The 20005-nt window shown below is 39.9% G+C and overlaps 3 protein-coding genes across 10 annotated transcripts in view; 1 reads left to right on the top strand and 2 right to left on the bottom strand.

Moving 5' to 3' along the window:
* Positions 1 to 8348, top strand: part of rapgef1b (Rap guanine nucleotide exchange factor (GEF) 1b) — a 44244-nt gene extending 35896 nt beyond the window's left edge. For all 8 annotated transcript variants that reach the window (XM_087843813.1, XM_087843811.1, XM_087843812.1 and 5 more), the window contains 10 exons: positions 221 to 309; positions 3716 to 3804; positions 3900 to 4085; positions 5774 to 5858; positions 5975 to 6069; positions 6229 to 6307; positions 6394 to 6495; positions 6594 to 6691; positions 6771 to 6899; positions 7108 to 8348. In XM_087843813.1, coding sequence (XP_087699939.1) covers positions 221 to 309; positions 3716 to 3804; positions 3900 to 4085; positions 5774 to 5858; positions 5975 to 6069; positions 6229 to 6307; positions 6394 to 6495; positions 6594 to 6691; positions 6771 to 6899; positions 7108 to 7258 — 1103 coding nt within the window. In that variant the 3' untranslated portion in view covers positions 7259 to 8348. The remainder of the gene's footprint in view (positions 1 to 220; positions 310 to 3715; positions 3805 to 3899; positions 4086 to 5773; positions 5859 to 5974; positions 6070 to 6228; positions 6308 to 6393; positions 6496 to 6593; positions 6692 to 6770; positions 6900 to 7107) is intronic.
* A 76-nt stretch (positions 8349 to 8424) lies between these two features.
* On the bottom strand, positions 8425 to 12752 carry uck1 (uridine-cytidine kinase 1). Its single transcript, XM_006796779.3, has 7 exons — positions 12543 to 12752; positions 11977 to 12136; positions 11283 to 11379; positions 11049 to 11191; positions 9487 to 9581; positions 9332 to 9380; positions 8425 to 9226 (listed from the first exon to the last, which is right to left on the bottom strand). Exons 1-7 carry the CDS (start codon positions 12630 to 12632, stop codon positions 9033 to 9035), a joined length of 828 nt encoding a protein of 275 aa, XP_006796842.1. The 5' UTR covers positions 12633 to 12752; the 3' UTR covers positions 8425 to 9032.
* Positions 12753 to 13014: 262 nt separating this feature from the next.
* Positions 13015 to 14803, bottom strand: dnlz (DNL-type zinc finger). The gene is made up of 3 exons (XM_006796778.1): positions 14420 to 14803; positions 14190 to 14329; positions 13015 to 13244 (listed from the first exon to the last, which is right to left on the bottom strand). The coding sequence occupies exons 1-3, from the start codon at positions 14726 to 14728 to the stop codon at positions 13091 to 13093; spliced, it is 603 nt and encodes a 200-aa protein (XP_006796841.1). The 5' UTR covers positions 14729 to 14803; the 3' UTR covers positions 13015 to 13090.
* Between the last annotated feature and the right edge of the window lie 5202 nt (positions 14804 to 20005).

Below are 20005 nucleotides of genomic sequence, written 5' to 3'. Positions count from 1 at the left end.
ACAGATTTATGTGTACTTGTTTAAATTCGACTGCTGTGTTATTATTTTTCCTCTGAACGGTGTTTTAAATAGCTTTCTGTCTCTTTGCGGTTCAGTTTTTTGCAGCGTGTCAGCCCTTCACGTTTGATGATGTGCTGTCAGCTTTAATTAAGTAACTGAAAACACTGGCTGCACATCGACTGAAACACGCTGCCTTTTTCCCTCTGTTCTTGCTCGACAGATCTCGTTTTGTACTGTGAAGCCTTTCTGACTACATATAGGACTTTTATAACCCCAGAGGACCTCATTAAGAAGCTACACTACAGATATCCTTTTCAAATATCTCTACATGTCACTCTGACCTTTTTTTTGTTTGGTTGTTGTTGTTGACAGAGTGCTCTTTCTCTCACTTTAATCCTTTTTACCAAGGAGACCCTTGTTCATCCTGCTTGCTCATTTTAGAGCTTTCACTTAAATTATATTCATACTTTTTTCCTATATTTTATTTCTTTATTTTTTTTTATTAATTTTTATTATTATTTTTAATGATTAAAAAAAGTGAGTCATTAGGGGCAGTGTGGGTTCTCTCAGGTTAACTAGTGATTCTAAATTGGCCGTAGGAGTGAATGTGAGTGAGAATGGTTGTCCGTCTCTTTGTGTTGCTCCTGCAACAAATTAGCAACCTGTCCAGCCCTGTGGTACCTCGGACAGGGTCCAGCCCACCTCCTCCAACCCTAAACTGAACAAGTGGAAGAGGACGGATGGATGGATTTTAGACATCACATGTATTGGACTTAATATTTAGCACTCCACTGAAGACTAAACACATTACTTCTGCAGTGTTTCATCATTAACTTTATATGGCCAAACTTATTATTTGGACAAATTAGGAGATGCTTTAATAAGTCGTTCTTAATCATGTGTGTTGCAGACTTGCGTCACTGCAAATCTACTCGGGGAAATTTTGATAAGCTGCATTTTGTCCCGATGTCTTAATGACTAGACAGTTAATCAACTGATTGAGCATATCATCAGTGGAATATCTGATAATAAGTTAGTCACAGCTCTATTGTTTTTACTGCAGGAATTAATTAGCAACACGGTAATGACAGTGATTACTGCCTAATGACGATCATTGTTTATACAAGACACTGAGGCTCACAGAAAGCTAAAGGGAACAGGCAAAAACAGTCTTGTGTCAAACACACATGCCTTTGAATTTTAGAGAAAATGTGTATTTGTTATGCCATTGTGATGTAGTCACATGATGCATGTCTATGTAGACATAAAGCGGTCCCATTACACTGTCAGTTACTTTGTTTGTTGTGTTTTCTGAGTTCAGACAGGACAAGTCAAAAAAATCATCACTTACATCTGCAGAACTTAAGCAAAGCTCCAGGTTGAGTTCAAAATGGTGTTTTTTTTTTCTAAGCATGGTGGAAATGGGGAGGCTTGCTTTGCATTAGCTGGCCTGCCAGAACCTAAAACTCCAGTGGGAGATCATAAGTGGCACAATGGTGGTTATCAGCTTTTTGTGTTAACCCAGGCTTTCTGCTTCAGGCTCCTGTAAAAGGGATGTTTGACGTGTTGTTTGACTCTTTCTCCACAAAATGGATCATAAGACTGTCCTGAAGACTGGAGAGTAATGCTGCAGAAAATTGCACATTTCATGATTTGGTCAACACAAGCGCACAGAGGGGAAATATAAATATGTTAATATATTTATATTACTGCTCTGTGTGCTCTCTGTGCTGCTGTAACTGCTGCACATCAGAGCTCTGAAACTTAAAGGCATAAGCCTTAAAGGCAGATCGATGTGTTCAGCTCTGACTCTGTCTCATAGCCTGGTCTCATAGCTTTATTGACTAAATAAGTATTCTTGATGATACATAACCAATAAAATCTATGTGATCAGTTTTCTGATCTGTCTTCCAGAAGCTGCAATTCCAGCAGCATTTGGAAAAAAAATCAACTTTATTTAAATAGAACCTTTGAAAGATCGAAGTTATAAAGTGCATCACAAGACAAACAGAGATAAAAGTGAAACGGTGATAGGTGTAGGAATACTGGCAGCACAAGGAGATTAAAAGTGAGCAATAAAGAAAATTAAAAATAGAAAACAAGTAAATTAAAAGCAAATATAAAATAATTAAAACATCATTGCTGGGGAAAGATGATACACTTTGTACACGTTGTACCTTGGTGTTAACACAATTATAAGTTAGTGTTTTAGAATTAGCTGAAGAGAAGCTAAATCAGGGGTGATGTGTTCGCTTTTTGTGTGGTTTTAGTAAAGAAGTCTGGCCACTGCATTTTAGTCCAGCTGTGCTCTGTAAACGTTGTTTCCACAAACAAGTGTATAACAAACTGCAATAATCTAACCTAAAGGAGATGAAAGCATCTATACTTTTGGATCAAATTGATCTGACCTCGCTGGGACTGCATAAAACAAGACTCGACAAATTATTCAGGCTCAGGTGGTTGTCAGAAATGATGATGAGGTCTTTACAATATTGGCTCAACTTTATAGACAAAGAGCAGTTGTCAATAAAACCGTTAAGAACTCTGCAGGTATTCTGGCCATGTGTTGAGGCTAATGACTCTGCAAAAACACCCTGCACCATAGTTCAGCATTCAGAGTGGGACACTAATTAATTAAAGCAGAGTGTGGGAGACTCTTCAGCAGATTAGGACCAAACATAACAAGAAATTAAAGATTTTCTGTATTGCAAATTCCAGAAAAAAATGCGATGCATGGTTTCCACTGCTGTAACTTCAAAGCTGGGCCTCATGGTTGCATGTATACATATTCCTTGTGTAGACTTACAGGATGCTGTTTGAAATAACAGAGAAAATGTGGCACCCACAGTTAAGACAAAAAGCTGAACACACATGTTACCTTGGTGATCTAGACAGGTACCCATTATTCTCACCTCACAGTACAACTCTTAGAGCAGGAATCAAGGAAAACAAGAGAAGCTGAAGTGGAGGTGGGTATCAAAGTGGCTTACAGCTGATTGAGTAGAAGGTTCTTTATCCAAAGCTTGGCTCAGTGGCCTGTCTGAACTAAGGTGACTCTTGATTTCTTCAATGTACATAACATACCTTTGATGCTGTTTAATAAGCAAATTATTTTGAATTTATTTACTACATAAATGGAAAAGAATGTGACTGTAAAGGGAAAACCACACCAAAGCTGGAAACAAATGCAAAACATCTGCAAACATGACTTCAGTTCTATTTAGGACTCCTTACACAAAATAGTGGGAGCATTATCTATCTGTAAGTATCCCTACAGTACACTGCTGTTGCCATGACAGTTTTTTGTAAAGTGTTCTTCACTCCTGACTTTGTCCTTATACTTAAATAATAAAGAAAGATGTTGTGTATGTACTCCTTGGTGGGATAGGGCTAGATATGTGGGCGTGTGTGATTACTCTGCACCGTGATGTTGCAGAGTAATGCAGAAGTGATATAACAAGCAGTGTAACTGATTACCTTTTACATGAAGTAAATAGTAAAGAAATGGATTATTTTTTAAAAGGGAAACATGTAATATCTTATATATTCATAGTTCACTTATTTTGGGTAAGAACCGTACTGGGACAAGTCCCTGATGAATTGATGATTCATTCATCTGCCGCTTCTTGGAAGTATCATGAAGTATCAAGCTTTTTCTTTTTTTAAATTCCACATTAAACACTGTTGTCACTGTCCTTAACCACAAAGCACATATACCACGTTCTGCCATAGTCCAGACACCTTCAAGAAACGAGTGAGCAAGAACACGTTCTTCGTGCTGGTTCGTGTGGTAGATGAGCTGTGGTGAGTAGTTATTGTTCCCCGTTGTCCTTCTTTTGTTATCTTTTGACTGCTTTATTGAGCTGACAGATTTCTTTTGTCCCTTCTGTGTCTCCCAGCCTGGTAGAGCTGACCGAGGACATTTTGAAACAGCTCATGGACCTGGTGTTCACACTAGTGTGTAATGGCGAACTCAGTCTCGCCCGTGTGCTCCGCAAGAATATCCTGGATAAGGTGGAGCAAAAGAAGCTGCTGCGTTACACTAACTCACTCAAGCCCCTCGCGGCACGAGGGGTCTCTGCAAGGTACTGTGGGAGTTTCAAGTCAAGTCTTTTTGAGGCGTGCATGGGGATGGGGATGACGGAAAAATGCAGTGCTTCTCTTATAGCTCTGTACCTTTAAGGATAACAAGCAGGGTTGGATTCAGTGCCTGGCAGACTTGCAATCAGAAACCACAAGACTGCAGTCATAGAATCTTAAACCAATTTAATGATTCCCAGATGATATCATGGCTGCAGTTAAACATTTGGGGAGTAAAGCGTTGTGTACTGAGATGTATCTTAATATCAGATTCCATTTTAACTTCATTAAGCAGCTATTTTATCGACACAGGGTGCTGTATTAAAATAATTTCTCTGTACTAATTAATAATCAGTTGACCAGTTTGAGGTATTATAAGAAATAGCTTAGTAATTCTGATGAAAGTGAAGATGATCAGACAGTCCAGGTAAATGAATTCTAATGAGCAGTGGAAGGTTGAAGCACTGACAGTTTGGCACAGGATAGGTGGACAGTGACAGCGCTAACAGGAGTGAAGCCAGGCGGGGACGATCAAGGACACAAATAAAAATCGGAAAGCGGTGCACAGTTTTTCTGTGGTTTCTGGATTAAACAACGTGTCCCTCAAGTGGTGTGAAAGATTGTGCAATGGTTTGTTTTCTCATTTGGTAGCTGTATCAAAAGGGTTACCCAATCAGCAGCTATGTGTGCACTATGTATCAATCCGCTATATTAAAAAGGCCGAGTTAGTGGCTCAGCTGTGTGCCACAACAGGGTGTTCATTGCACCATAGTTTCCATTTAAATTGTTTTGTAAAGTGTTTTGGAATTAATTGAACCATAGCCTGTATATAAATGATGGACATAGCCGCAGTGAGGTCACCCATTAATTCTGGACTCTGCAGTAACACTCAGGCAAAGTTGAACCCAGGAACCCTGCAACAGTCTTCAGTTCAGTTCAGTTTTATTTTATTCATACAGCACCTGAAGGTGCTTTATTTTGTAAGGTACAGACCCTACAATAATACAGGGAAAGTCACAACAATCAGGTGACCCCCTATGAGCAAGTACTTGGTGTAAATAGGAAGGAAAAACTCCCTTTAAACAGGAAGAAACTTCCAGCAGAAACAGACTCAGGTTCAGGGAGGGCTTCCATTATGTGAATGGTCTACCACTCATCCACACGACGTATAGCAGCACCGGCTACATCCATCTTTTATGCTAGAACTACAGTTTTGGCGGTTCTGCTTTGTGTGTGTTGTATATTTGCCACCCTGTCACCTGTCAATCATTGGTATCCCGCGATCTAATTGGCAGCCATTTCAACTATCCCCCTTGAAGTTGAGGAAAGTTTAATTTGGTACCCACCCACTTCACATGACACGTAGTGGTTTTTTGCCTGTGGACATGTGAATGTCATTGACTTTCTTTTGTCTCTGCTAGTCACTTCCTGTGGGGATGTGCCTTGACATATAGCAATGGCCATAAATGCAGTTTCTTCCAGTTAAAAGGGAGTTTTTCCTTCCCGCTGTCACCAAGAGTTTGGTCAAAGTGGTTGTCTGATTGTTGGGTCTTTACCTTACAGCATAAAGCACCTCGAGATGACTGTTGTTGTGTTTGTAAGGCTTTTTTGCTCTTCGGGACAGATGGGAAAGTAGGAGGTTGTGTCGCTTCAGTTTCAGACTCCATCTAATGATTTGTGTGTTTTTCATCAGGCCTGGAACTCTTCACGACTTCCGCAGTCACGAGATCGCCGATCAGCTCACACTTCTCGATGCTGAACTTTTTTATAAAATTGAGGTACGGTGCCTTCGTTGCTGCGTTAAATCTTTCACCAATCTGCTGATTATTTGTGGTTTGTGGTCACATAATCAATCCCAACCTTGTGCTCTGCTCTCCTCTGTGTTTTCCTTCAGATTCCCGAAGTTCTACTTTGGGCCAAGGAGCAGAATGAGGAGAAGAGTCCGAACCTGACTCAGTTCACAGAGCACTTTAACAACATGAGCTATTGGTATGACAAAAAAAAACACTAAACACAAACCTCATCAGACACTGTAACGCTTAACTCAACATCTCCTCCCCTATAATTAAATTCTGTGGCTTTCCTCTCATACCATCTCGCCTCAATAAACGCCGACACCCCACCGTGTCTCTCTCTTTCTCCTTGCAGGGTTCGCTCTTTGATAATTCAGCAAGAGAAAGCTCAAGACAGAGAAAAGCTGCTTCTCAAGTTCATTAAGATAATGAAGGTTGGTTTAAGTCTTACAAACCATACAAATCATCAGGAGTTTCCCTGTTTAACAGCATTTAACAGTCATATTTATTTTTATTACAGCACTTAAGAAAGTTGAATAACTTCAACTCCTACTTGGCAATACTGTCTGCTTTGGACTCGGCCCCCATCAGGAGGTTGGAGTGGCAGAAGCAGACCTCAGAGGTGAGACGATTGCAAATTTAGGAAGAGAAATTAAAAATCTCCTCGGGTATCACAACTGTTATTTAATTTAATAAATATCCCCAAATCTTCTCCCTCAGGGATTGGAGGAGTATTGCACGCTGATCGACAGCTCCTCCTCCTTCAGGGCATACAGAGCTGCACTGGCTGAAGTGGAGCCCCCGTGCATCCCGTACTTGTGAGTAAATGTGCATGACTCATCGAGATGGGCGTCTAAGCATGACTGGTTCATTTATTCCTTCCACTCTTCTCCACAGGGGTCTCATCCTCCAGGACCTGACCTTCGTCCACCTGGGGAACCCTGACCTGATCGACGGGAAGGTCAATTTCTCCAAACGCTGGCAGCAGTTCAACATTCTGGACAGTATGCGGCGCTTCCAACAAGTGTAGGTCCATCGGAATAAGTAGGATTTAATAAGAAGCCACTGAACACATCAATCGCAGCAATAAATGTCATCATCGTTTGCCACTGGAAGGAACGCTAATGTGTTCCTGCTTTGTTCTCCATTAAATCTTAATGTCATAAAACATGGCTGTCATCTTCACACAGACTGCTTTGCTTTCTCAGTAATGAATTACCTCTCCTCATCTCAGGCATTATGAGCTGAAGCGCAACGAAGACATCGTCTCGTTCTTCAACGACTTCAGCGATCACCTGGCCGAGGAGGCCCTCTGGGAGCTGTCGCTGAAGATAAAACCCAGAAACATCTCGAGACGCAAGACGGACCGCGAGGAGAAGACCTAGGGCCCGCGGAGGGGAGGAGGGCCTCCAACACTGACCTCCAACTGTGCTTCATGACACTAACTCCACTTTACTACAGACTGAAAGAGAGACGAACGGAAGCTACCCGCCGAGGCTGATGGGAGACTCATTGTGGGTGGGGGGAGGGGGTTGAGAACAAACTACAGACAACTGAAGCGTCATCGAGGTTTACAAAGAGCTCTACTGCTCGGGGAGATTATAATTGGGATTATTGGAGACATTCTGTGGCTGCGGCGAGGCAACAGGTAGACCGGTGCCAAGGAGGGGAAGAATCACAGGGAGACACTACGGAAATGACCAAAGTCTGTTTCCTGGGCTTTCTGTTTTAGAGTGGAGCTGCTGCGCGAGTGTGTGTGTGTGCGCGCGCGCATGTGAGTGTGTGAGCTGAATGGTCCATTACTCTCAAGCCGCTCCTTCCTCTTCCTCATGTATGTGCCATCTATTGGTTTTCTTCAGCCCTCTTCCTACTCGAGTTCCCCTCAAACGGCAGCCTGACACAAACTGTGACATCTACGGGCGGGCTGCAGACCCCCGAGGGCTCGCTGTGGGCACGAGGCTGGGAGGTGGGAGATTTGGACTTGGAGGAGAGGATGGCCATGATAGACTGGAAACCTATGTTTTGAAACATTTTTGTGTAAGAATCATGTATGGTTATGAAATGTATTATATACAGTGCTCCTTTTGTTCTTAAAAAGGATGTTTATGCTTATGAGAAGAGCTCCGCTTCTCCCAAGTGCCATACACGTGCACTTGAAAGAAAAAAAAAAAGATAAGCAAAGCAAAAACACAAAAAGATAAATAACTAAAGATGCTGTGATCTGTGTACATCATTCTGAATCATCGAGTGCCGTGTTCAAGTGTAGAGAAACCATCAGGCAATCACAGTCACGTCCCGGTCATGTTAGTGTGTGAAAGACTGTGTGTGACTGAAGTCCTCTGTGACTTGTGTGTGTGTCATTCCAAAAATGTGCTGTAGTAAAATCTTTTTTTTTTTTTTATTCCTTTTTGGGGATAAAACCAACACATCACACTGTGCTCTCAAACTCCAATAAAGCAAACGGCTCTTTCTATACACACTGTGTTGGTCACAAGATCCACCACCCCCATTCCACCCCACCCTCCTTTTCTCAAATCGACTGACACTTGAATAAAGTTTAACAGTTTCCGTTTATTGTCGTACACAAATAACGAGTGGAAGTAAACAAATTAAGGCATAGATCCATTATTAAATAATTAAGAATGTGCTCGATATGAAACTAGGTGCAACACATCTGGCTCTGACTTGATTTAAAAGAGAAACGTACAAGACATCTGCATTATCATTTCAATATATTAATCTGAAAGCAATAAAGAAGCGTGACTCAGTTTAACAGTAGGGTCACTCCAAGTGCAAAAGCGTGACTATAGGTCAGCATCTACTGTACAGAAACACTTCCTACCCTCAATTATAAGACCTCCAGTCTCAGACACAGGTCACATGACTGGACTTAACACTGGAAAAAAACAAATTAAAGCATCATGGAAGACTGCTTGTTTAAAAACAAAAAACATATTCAAGATTCTGGTAATGCACCAATAACTGCAGTTAAATGGGAAAGACGTTGCAGCACTAAATCCCTGCAACATGTGATTATGGGTTATTTTAAAATAATGCAGAGCGTGTCCGACACACTTCACATTTAGAAAGAAAAAAAATTAAATACAATCTGTAGCAGTGATTAAAGCTCAAAGCCAATCGATTCAAATCTATACAGTCTCAGTGAGGCCGACTGCTGGGCTCCAGGAGGACCCTCTTTCCTGGGGCGTTGGCGGATCCGTTCTGTAGGTCACCTTGCTCAGACAGGACCCGTTTAAGAGCACGTGCTTGGCCGTTCACGGATCCACGCTGCCATTTGCAGATTTCGCCATTTAAAATATCTTGGATGTGCTGCACAATGAGGTTAATGGCCACTGATGGATATAAAAAAAACGAGTTGGGGTTTTTCTGTTTTTTGACTCTACAGAGAGCAAGAAAATGCTGAAATGTATTTATTTTCTTAAGGAAAAAGCACTCACCCATATTGTCGACTCCTCTTGGAATGATGACATCTGCATACTTCTTAGTCTGGGAAGAACAAAATGTCTTTAGAAACAAATGTAACGTGTGTCTGCTTAACAGAATAGGATGCTGAACAAATAAGCGCATAATCGGGGCTGACCACCACACTTACAGGCAAACAAAACTCTTCAAAAGCTGGCTTCACAAATGTTGTATACTGACTGAGAATCTGCTCAAGGTCTCTCCCTCTGCTCATGTCTCGCAGAACTACAGGAGGAGAAAAAAAAAGAAAAAAGTAGGGTATGAAGTAATATCAACTGTAAAAATGTGACTCAGCATATAAAGATTAGACCAAAAACAGAATCCCAAAGACAAGTGATGATGCCATCAAGAACAACTGGACTTTCCCATATTTGTGTTCTCTTCATTTCACTGTCTGTAATATCTATTAATATTACTATGGTACAAAATTTGTGAGTCATCCTCAGTTTTTTTATATTTTGCTAGAAAAAAAATAGGAAATGGGTACAGTAATTTATTCAAACTTGCATGGAAATACCCGTATATAAAGAAAAATTGAGTTCTAGTGATTTGGAATATTAGTGCTGATGAACACAGGTCTCGCTCTTGTAATTTCTGTAAGTAGGCTGCAGGAATAGTGCTCCAGGCTTCTTTGGGTGTTGGCTGCCTTTTGTTCTGCTCTCTGTCAGGAGGATCCCACAATACTTCAGTAATGTCCAGATCAGGACACTGGGGAGGCCAATCCATGACCTATAATGTTCCATTGTATGAATGTTTTTTAATCCATCTGTGTCTTTGCTGCATTAATAGTTTGTTTGAGATCATCGTCATGATAAAAACTCAAGCTGCTTTATATCACACATTTTCCAGATGGTTCTGTATGTTCGATCAATTTCTGACCGCAACTTTCTGTGTTCATAATTCCTTCAATTTTGACAAGATCCCCAAAGCCACTGGTCGAAATGCAGCCTTAAACCATGACAGAGCCTCCGCTGTGATGGGCAGATGACTAAACGCTCTCCTGACCTCCTCTGTATATAGACAGCCATCTAAACCTAAAATTTAGAAATTCAGATTCATCACGCCTTAAGACCCGTTACCACTGATTTACAGTGTAGTTTTTCTGTTATTTGGTATACCTCAGCCTTTTCTTCCTGTTTCCCCTCCTTAACAACGGCTTCTTGACAGCCACCCTTCCACTGAGACCATTTCTGATGAAGCTTCAGTGACAGATCTATTGAAGGGCCAGATCCTGTGTCTGGCTTTTGTTGGATCTTTTCGCCCCATTTCTTTAGAACATGACATTCAAATACTGTTCACTGCACCACAGCAAGATATGCCAGCTTTTCAGCTAATTGATTCTGATGTAAGGGTTGAATGCTCAGCCAAATACACCTTTGGGCATGACCTGGCCAGTCAGCCAACAAAATGAGCCCCCTTAGTTCTGCTGGCAAGTTTTCGATTTTTGGCCTCTGATGATAAAGCTTTTTATGGATTAGATCATTGTATTGTTACCAAACCACAATAGTCCCAACAAACAGCACAGTTTGACATCTTAAACTTAAAAATTAATAGAAAATCAACAAAGACTGGTAAATGAAAGTTATTTTGTAAGTTTTGAAATCTTAGGAAACATAAAAAAGTTGTTTTGTTTTTTTTTAATAACATAAATTTTTGGTCTGGTTTTTACATGTGTAAGAGAGTCACCGATACCTCTGCGAGACAGTCTGACGTCTGAATCTGTGTCCACAAACAGCTTCATGTGAAACATGTCGCGCACTTTCTGTGGGTAGAAAACGAGGATCCCCTCAAAGAGGACTACGTCCGCCGGGTAAACTGTGATCCTCTCTTCCTGCCTATAAACACAATAAATGAGGTGAGGACAGAGGACTTTATTTTTTTATAAAGAATATCAGGGCTTAGAACCACGAAGAGCTTCCTTCCTACCTGGAATGAGTGACAAAGTCATATGTCGGCACTTCGACTACCCTCCCCTCCACGATATCCTTCAACGTTTGGTACATTAACTCATTGTCAAATGCCTCTGAAAGACATTAAACCGAAACACTGAAGGACTAGCCTTATGTGTCTAATTCACTGTATAAAACAGCAAAAACATGATTAAATCAATAAATATGTGAAGTACATAATACGAGGCATGTAAGGAGCATAATTTCACAAAGCCCATGTTCAGCATTATCCACTAAACCCACATGTGTTAACACAAGTGTACTTAACTAAAGCACTGCTTCCAGCCCATATATTGTCACCTGCTCAGAAATAGCAATCCCAAACTCTAAATAAAATCTAAGCATTGCAATTCATCATGTCAGACTTTGAATTTTCTGTTTCTGTGTTTTTTTGCTCCTAATTTTGTTTTACTTTTTTTTTTTCCTCCACAGGACTTTTATATTTACTACAGATGTTAGATCATCCAGTAACAATATCTGGATGTCTTTTATAATTAACAACACCCTTAAAACAGCATAACAAAATATATATGCATGTTATTTTACAATACAGGTAGGTCTTTAACTCTCCTATACCTTATATTAGAGTGATCTTACAAATACACTGACTGGGTCTGTCGTGATCAGATTTGGCAGAGGGGAAAAATATCCTACTTGTAGCATGAGCCTACCTGGGTGATCGAAGTTGTACTGGCCTTTGATCGCTTTGGCTTTTTGATCTGGAGTCAGGACCCTGTAGAAGCAGTCCTGGCTTATAATTGCCACCTTCCTCTGGCGGTGGTCCACCTTGTTCTGACCCAGGAGCTCCATGATCTTTGCACAGACGGTCGACTGTAAATAAATAAATAAAAATCGACTATTGTTGTCAGTAATGCCTTTGATTGTATTAAAGCACAATATTAAATTCTGTTTTAGGTGATGTCCTGAGCAACAGTCTGAAGTGAAACGTTGTATCAGTGACCTCGGTATTTATTAGCTGACTCCAGGTCTATAAAGAACTGACAGTTTCATTACAGCGGCTAGTTAGCTGGACAAGTCTTGGGCGCCACCAGGTCACAAATATAGTAAAAAATGAACACAGCAGACATGTAATTATGACCAACATACGTATTTCCCGGGTAAGTGAGTGTGACATTTGTTTTTGTCAGGTTGATAAACGCTAATATTGGCGCCAATGGCAGAGTACGCAAAGCTAGCCGGGATGCTAAATCACATACAAGCCCTAAACATGACGGACCTTGCCGCTGGCCGTTCCTCCGCTGACACCGATCAGGAAAGGCCGATGGTGGGGCCTGTCCGCCTCGTCCTGGGCTCCTGCAGTGTCCATTGCAGTCAATTCTATAGACTGCAAAATATAGCTAGCTTAGCTGAGAACTACTTGTCATATATGTTTACACGTTTACTGTACGCGACAATGCGAGATGTCGCGAGATTAGTCGTTCCCAACGGAACGCCCACAGGGTCATTTGGAGCGGAATAATGTTTTTTTTTTTTAAATAAATAACAACAACAACAAAAAATAATAATAATAACTTCGATGTTTTCCTATCCACACATTACAGTTCGAGATAGTTATTTTATTATTTAATTAAAAACTATTCTTGCTTCAACTACAGTTAGTTGTTGGATTTATACTTCCAGCACCTTCTTTTGAAAGCTTATCATGTACACTAAAATGATCAAAATGCACGATGAAAAAACAAAAGCAATTTCAAAAAATGCGATTTTATTAATAAATTAAATATAGAAATTTTACAGTATAAACATTACAGTACAAGCAGAGCTTTATCGTTTTTCTGGATCACTGCTAGACTCCTCTGTGCCTTCAGCACACTGTGGCTTGTCTTCTGTGGACTGATCCATCACTATCTCCAGAGCAGCACTTCCTTCAACCCTCTTCACTGTCTCTCCTTTGGCAGCGAGGATTTCCTCAATGTTTCTGAAGCAAAAGACCAACACTGAAAATTATACTGAAATATACTGCAGCAGCAGTCGTTGGCTGAAACAGAGATATCAATTACCTGCTGCGATTCAGACACGTCTCAGATATTATTTTATGATGTTGTTGTTATGTTAAACAACACGTAAGAGTCGGTATTAAAAGTAAAAAAAAATACAAATAAATCAGACATTACTAATTACTGACTGATAAACTCACCAGGTTAATCTAATAGTTTTACAATTATATTGGTGTTTATACATACCACTAAAGTAATATAAGGCGATAGTCATGCAGTTAATGCTGATTCATGATTGTCAGGTACTGGCTCTATATACAGTAACTCCAAGAAATAGTAGATACTAGTAGATGGATGCTTCTCAAGTGGTTCCTACAGCGGACGAATCCACATGTTTGATTTGGCACAGATTTTGTGCTGGATGCCCTTCCCTCCACCAACAGCCACTCTGAGGCTCTGTTTGTCTGTCCTCCAGTATCTTATACATGTAAAGCAAATTATTTAACCACTACACAACAGAGCCACTCCAGGGAGAAAACTAAATCTTTTCAACTGATTTGTTTTTAATTATTATTTTACACTCACTTTGTATGGAATCTTATACATATTTGTCTGTACCAAAAAAAAATCTTTACTGCACACAAGAAAATAACTTAATATTAATTACGTTAAAATTACCCTACAGAGACTTTGTACTTGTACTTTGTCTGTTGGGCAAAAAACATCAAGAATTTCATTCATGTTTAAGGCTAAGTTAAATCACCCCCCCTTCTTGCAGCAGAGAATTATTCTGGGATGCTTATCATTGTTTTATTATTAGATCAGACGCTCTAATCACATGAACAGCAAATACTGCCAGATTAAAGGACCCAATACACCCTCGGGATGTTGTTTTGAATCAGTGAGGAGTCCACGGCACTACCAACCTTTTCCCTTCCAAGTCGGTGAACCATTTGAGGTTATCGGCTATGATGTGGTGATTCTTGCATCCTGAACACGTGACTATGACGACACCTTTGTGGTAAGCCAGCTTAGAGATCTTCTGCATGGATCTGGTGGAGCAAACCTGCGAACAGGATACAGTCTGCGTGTCATATACATGACTTTAAAAGAAAAAATAATCAAAAACTACCTCAACACAGTGTGCGTGCGCTACCTTGCACGTGTAAACGAGGTGATAGTGTGTTGACTGAATCTGCCCCAATGCCTCACTGCTGACACTCCGTGAAATTGAGAGTCCACGGTAACTACCAAGACGAGGTGTGCACCTGTAAGCGGGTGACAGAAGACGAAAACCTATGTTGTCCTGTGAAGAGAGTAGCCCTGTCCCGGCTGTGGTTGGACAGCGAGCCACAGCGCAGAGTCTGCGCAAAACTGAACGGTTACAGTGAGACCAAAGAGAGCGGCTGACCGCTCGCGCAGTGCTCGGAGAAGAACTGAGTTTCAGACACTTCTGTAAAAACATTTTCACGGCTGTGTTCAAACGGTAAAAGTCCCTTTTCAGTCGCAGATGAAATTGCTAATGATTTATCAACGTGGATGTTGTCGCACTCTGATGACATCACGCACCTAAATTTTCAAAATAAAATGCATTAAATGATTTATTTTTCCTACAAAGACAAACATATTCCTAAATGAAAGCCGTAACGTGAATTTCTTTTGGAGACAACTCAGTTATTTTTGAGATGTGTTTAGTGTGTTTCTTTGTTTTGTTTTTTTATTTACAATAAACATCTAAGCTGACAACAATGTTCACAATCTGGTCATCTACAGGTATTTTTGTGTAACTATTATGCTAATTCAGTTCAGGTCAACTCAGTTTTATTATTTATCAACAAATCACAGCAGCGAGGCCCTTTTTACGTTAAGGACCGTGGGAAGGTAAAACCTCTCTTTAACAGGAAGAAACGTGTCTATTTTATTGTCTTTCCATAAACCCCATTACGGATAACTCCATATTTTTATAGTTTATCTTCTCTACCATTTTCTTGAAGTTCTGTAAATCTTTAAGAAAAAAATTCACCATATCCCAAGAATTTCGTTAATTGAGTTTGAACCAAAATGTTAAACTAAAGATACAAGTGATCTATGGAATTATTTTTCTATCAATTTGAGAAAAAAAATTTCATTTCTGACTTTTGACAGCAAAAATAACTCCACAGCTATCCAACATTGTGTTCCATGATAAAATAAAGATTTAAATAGCCAGTTCAGCAGCACAGACAAACAGTCCAATAGTAAACAAGTATGTAAACATAAACTGAACATTTTAGTTTTCCTATCTTTCATTTTTTCATCATATCAATTTGTTGATAAATGCCCTTAATAGCTCTTCTTTCCTTTAACCAAGATAACCTGAGAAACACGGATTTTAGTAACTACATCACATCCACCTTTAACATTTAAACACATGCATTTCCACGCTCATGTAGCATGTTGCAGTTTTTGCTTACAATTACCTTGACCTTTGACCACGGAATTATAATCACTCAATCCAGCATTTGGTGTCCTACAGACTGGGACATATAGACATCCACACCTCAACCTGCAAGGAGGAGACATAAAGAAGTATTTACTATAAACAAGACGTTAGTTTAAAATAACCAAATATTAAGATGCATTAGCATTAAAAACATTGAACATTAAACAGCTGTTAATGAGCTGTAAATATAAGTAACACTTCTGAAACACAATGAATTTGTGATATGGTCTATGTCCACACCTTACTTCTTGATAGACCTTCATCAGTCAGTATAAGCAAATACTGATTCTTTTCCTGTTGTGTTAGTCCTGTAGTATGTTTTAGCTGCTGATTTCATGAGCATGATGCATTACTATATAATAAACATCTCAGATGTCTATATAGTTATTCAAACTACCCAAAGCTGGACCACCTAGCAGGTTCAAATTCTGTTTGCATACACTGAAGGAAATTCTAACAAAGTTCAGCTTCGCTGGCTAAGGAGCTAAACCTGCCAAAAACCTACCGCAAAGCCCTCCACAGCAAAGGTTGTTATTCATTTATGACAGAAAAAATAAAGTTTGAATTGCATTGATTATCTGGAGAGGTCAGGCATTTCTGTGGAGTCACTCACATGAGGGTCAATACATTCTTGAATGTCTCAGATTCAGATTTTGCACCTCTGGGATGGCCATTGTTTCACAAATCCAGAATCATATATCATATTATTAGCATTAACTGAGTAGTTCACAGACACCTCGTTGTTTCCCAAGGCTTTAGTGGGAATTGAAGCGGTAAGGACGCAATGTACAGGGTGGGCCATTTATATGGATACACCGTAATAACATGGGAATGGTTGGTGATATTAAAGTCCTGTTTGTGGCACATTAGTATATGTGAGGGGGCAAACTCCTCAAGATGGGTGGTGACCATGGTGGCCATTTAGAAGTCGGCCATCTTGGATACAACTTTTGTTTTTTCAATAGGAAGAGGGTCATGTGACACATCAAACTTATTGCTAATGTCACAAGAAAAACAATGGTGTGCTTGGTTTCAACGTAACTTTATTCTTTCATGAGTTATTTACAAGTTTCTTTTTGGTCACAGCGATTAACATGTCGAAGAGGTTAACACGTGAGGAGCAGATCGAAATTGTGTTGATATCTGGTGAACGCAGTAACCGGGTCATTGCAGCAGATTTCAATGCAAGACACCCTACGAGACCACCCATCTCCCATGCTACAGTTAGCAAACTGCTTGCTAAGTTTGGTGAAACTGGTTCAGTGTTGGATTTGCCAAAATGTGGACTCAAGAAAACTGTCACTAATGAAGAAACATCAGTCCTAGCTTCATTCAGCAAGAACCCACAACGTAGCACTCGCCGCATGTCACTGGAGAGTGGCATTAGTCGAACATCCCTTCGGCGGATATTAGCTACTCACAAATGGCACCCTTACAAACTCCAGCTACTGCAGCATCTCAATGAGGATGACCCAGATCGACGCACAGAATTTGCAGAATGGGCAAAACAAAAATTGGAACAGGACCCTCAGTTCACGCAGAAGATTTTGTTCAGTGATGAGGCAAACTTTTATGTGAATGGTGAAGTTAACAAACAAAACCACCGCTATTGGTCTGACACTAACCCACATTGGATGGATCCCTCCAAGACTGTTGGAACAACCAAAGTGATGGTTTTGTGTGGTATATGGGGTACAACGATAGTGGGTCCTTTCTTCATCAATGGAAACCTCAAGGCCACTGGATATTTGAAATTGCTACATGATGATGTGTTTCCCTCTTTATGCACTGAAGCTGGCACGTTCCCTGAGTTTTTCCAGCAAGATGGTGCACCACCACATTATAGGTGCCAGGTCCGAGCATTCCTAGATGAACAGTTTCCTGGAAAGTGGATTGGTCGTCGTGGGCCAGCTGAATGGCCCCCAAGGTCTCCCGATCTGACCCCCTTAGACTTTTATCTTTGGGGTCATCTGAAGGCAATTGTCTATGGTGTGAAGATACGAGATGTCCAGCACCTGAAACTACGGATACTGGATGCCTGTACTGGCATTTCTCCTGCGGTGTTGCTATCAGTGTGTGAAGAGTGGGAGAAGAGGGTTGCATTGACAATCCAACACAATGGGCAGTACATTGAACACATTTTCTAAGTGGTCAGAAACTTGTAAATAACTCAGGAAAGAATAAAGTTACGTTGAAACCAAGCACACCATTGTTTTTCTTGTGACATTACCAATAAGTTTGATGTGTCACATGGCCCTCTTCCTATTGAAAAAACAAAAGTTGTATCCAAGATGGCCGACTTCTAAATGGCCACCATGGTCACCACCCATCTTGAGGAGTTTGCCCCCTCACATATACTAATGTGCCACAAACAGGACTTTAATATCACCAACCATTCCCATGTTATTACGGTGTATCCATATAAATGGCCCACCCTGTATAACAAAACCTTTTACAATGTTCCAGTAGGTTGTGGCCAAGGCTGCTGCAGGCCTGTGGAGGTTAATTGAATGGCAATAAGCACAAATGACAAATGCACTGAGCTGTGTTGGTTAAGGGAAAGGTATGGATGTCTTAAAAGTAGAACTATCTCTGTTCACTATCTCTGTGATGGGTCCATGTGCAGTTTCTGGGTATTATAGTTCTTTGTTACTGTGACAGAGCAAGCACAGGGCTCACTTGTATGACTTGTGATACAGATGAACTAAATAAACACATTTCTAAACTAGAAGGTTTTAGTGCTGTGAAAATTTCTTATTGCATACTTGTCACATTTGTCACAAGCTAAGTTCAGTTTCACTAACTTCACCTATGCCTGATTACTGCCATACCTGTTGAATCAAAAAAACACTTAATAGTAATTGTCTGACAAAGCTAAGTAGGCTAAATAATCTCAAAACCCAACACGTTATGCCACAACCTAAAGAAACTCAAGGGCAGCTGAGAAAGTCATTCTCAGCCTGGAAATGGATACAAAGCCATTCAAAAATTGGATTATGTATTGTCTCAAGTTATCTTTGTCTGATATTAAAATTTGTTTGATGATCTGAAATATAAGCCTGACAAATATGCAAAAAAAAACCCCTAACAAATCAGAAAGGGGGCAAATACCTTTTCACAGCAAGTATTTACACCTTAAAATATATTATCTCTAAATGCTGTTTGTTTATTAACATGTTATGGACTGTACTATATGATATTCTGCACAAATCATCATTACAGGGAGGATTCATACCTTATTCATAAGCCCTCACTTTAGGCAAACATGTATTATTCAGTGGGAACAGTTACATCTAAAGTTTGATTTGAAGGCTTTTTGCATCTGTTCTGAAGTGAATATATAATGCTTGGAATGAGGTTGAGCACATTTCCGATAATATTTAGACTTGAGGTGCCCCAAAGTCAATCTGGGATGTGGTTGAACAGACACAAGCACCCCAGTCAGCTTAAAAATGGAAGAAATGGGACAAGTTCATCTAAAATTTTTGGAATGAACTACCTAAACTACCATAAATTTATATGCAAGTGTACCAATGAAATTAGATGCTGTAAGTGGGATAGTTATTAAAAATGTATGCACAGTTCCACCGTGCAATCACTGCAGAGATTTGTGGAAGAGAAAAGAAGAAATTGCTGGTGAATCAAGATGAGTGTGATTTTTTTGTTGTTGTTGCTATTTTTAAACCCTTAAAGTTACTGTAAATGTAAAAACAAAAAAAAACAAAAAAAAAGGGGGGGGGGGGGGGGAGAGATCACGTAAAGTATTGATTTGAATTATTATTATTAATTATTATTATTAATTACAGGACATTCTGACCAATGAGCAACGTGTAATTTTACACATTTATTTCCTACAATTTACAAGGCCAAACAAATGGACTGACAGCGTTTTTTCATGTACCAAAGGAGCCCTTCTTTATCATGTAGAAAAACTGAGATGAATGACACTTTTTATTCTTATCTTAAGATATGTTAAGTGTGTAATTACAATTCTTTACACTTACAGAAATGCAGACTTTCACTGGCCCACTTATGTTTAAAGAGGGCTGTAGTTCAGTTCAGTTCAATTCCGTTGTATTTAATTTTATTTCTATTCAATTCAATTCAATTTTTCAATTCAATTTTATTTATATAGCCCCAAATCACAACATTTGTCTCACAGACTTTATATTGTAAGGTAAGTGTGGGAAGGGAAATTTCCCTTTTGACAGGAAGAAACCTCCAGCAGAACCAGTCTCAGAAGGGGCAGCCATCTACTGG

The sequence above is a fragment of the Neolamprologus brichardi genome, chromosome 7, assembly GCF_056152115.1.
Source record: "Neolamprologus brichardi isolate AB-2024 chromosome 7, ASM5615211v1, whole genome shotgun sequence".
NCBI classification, from domain to species: Eukaryota; Metazoa; Chordata; class Actinopteri; order Cichliformes; family Cichlidae; genus Neolamprologus; species Neolamprologus brichardi.
The sequence above is the reverse complement of the archived record's forward strand: the minus strand, read 5'-3'. Positions and strand labels throughout refer to the sequence as shown.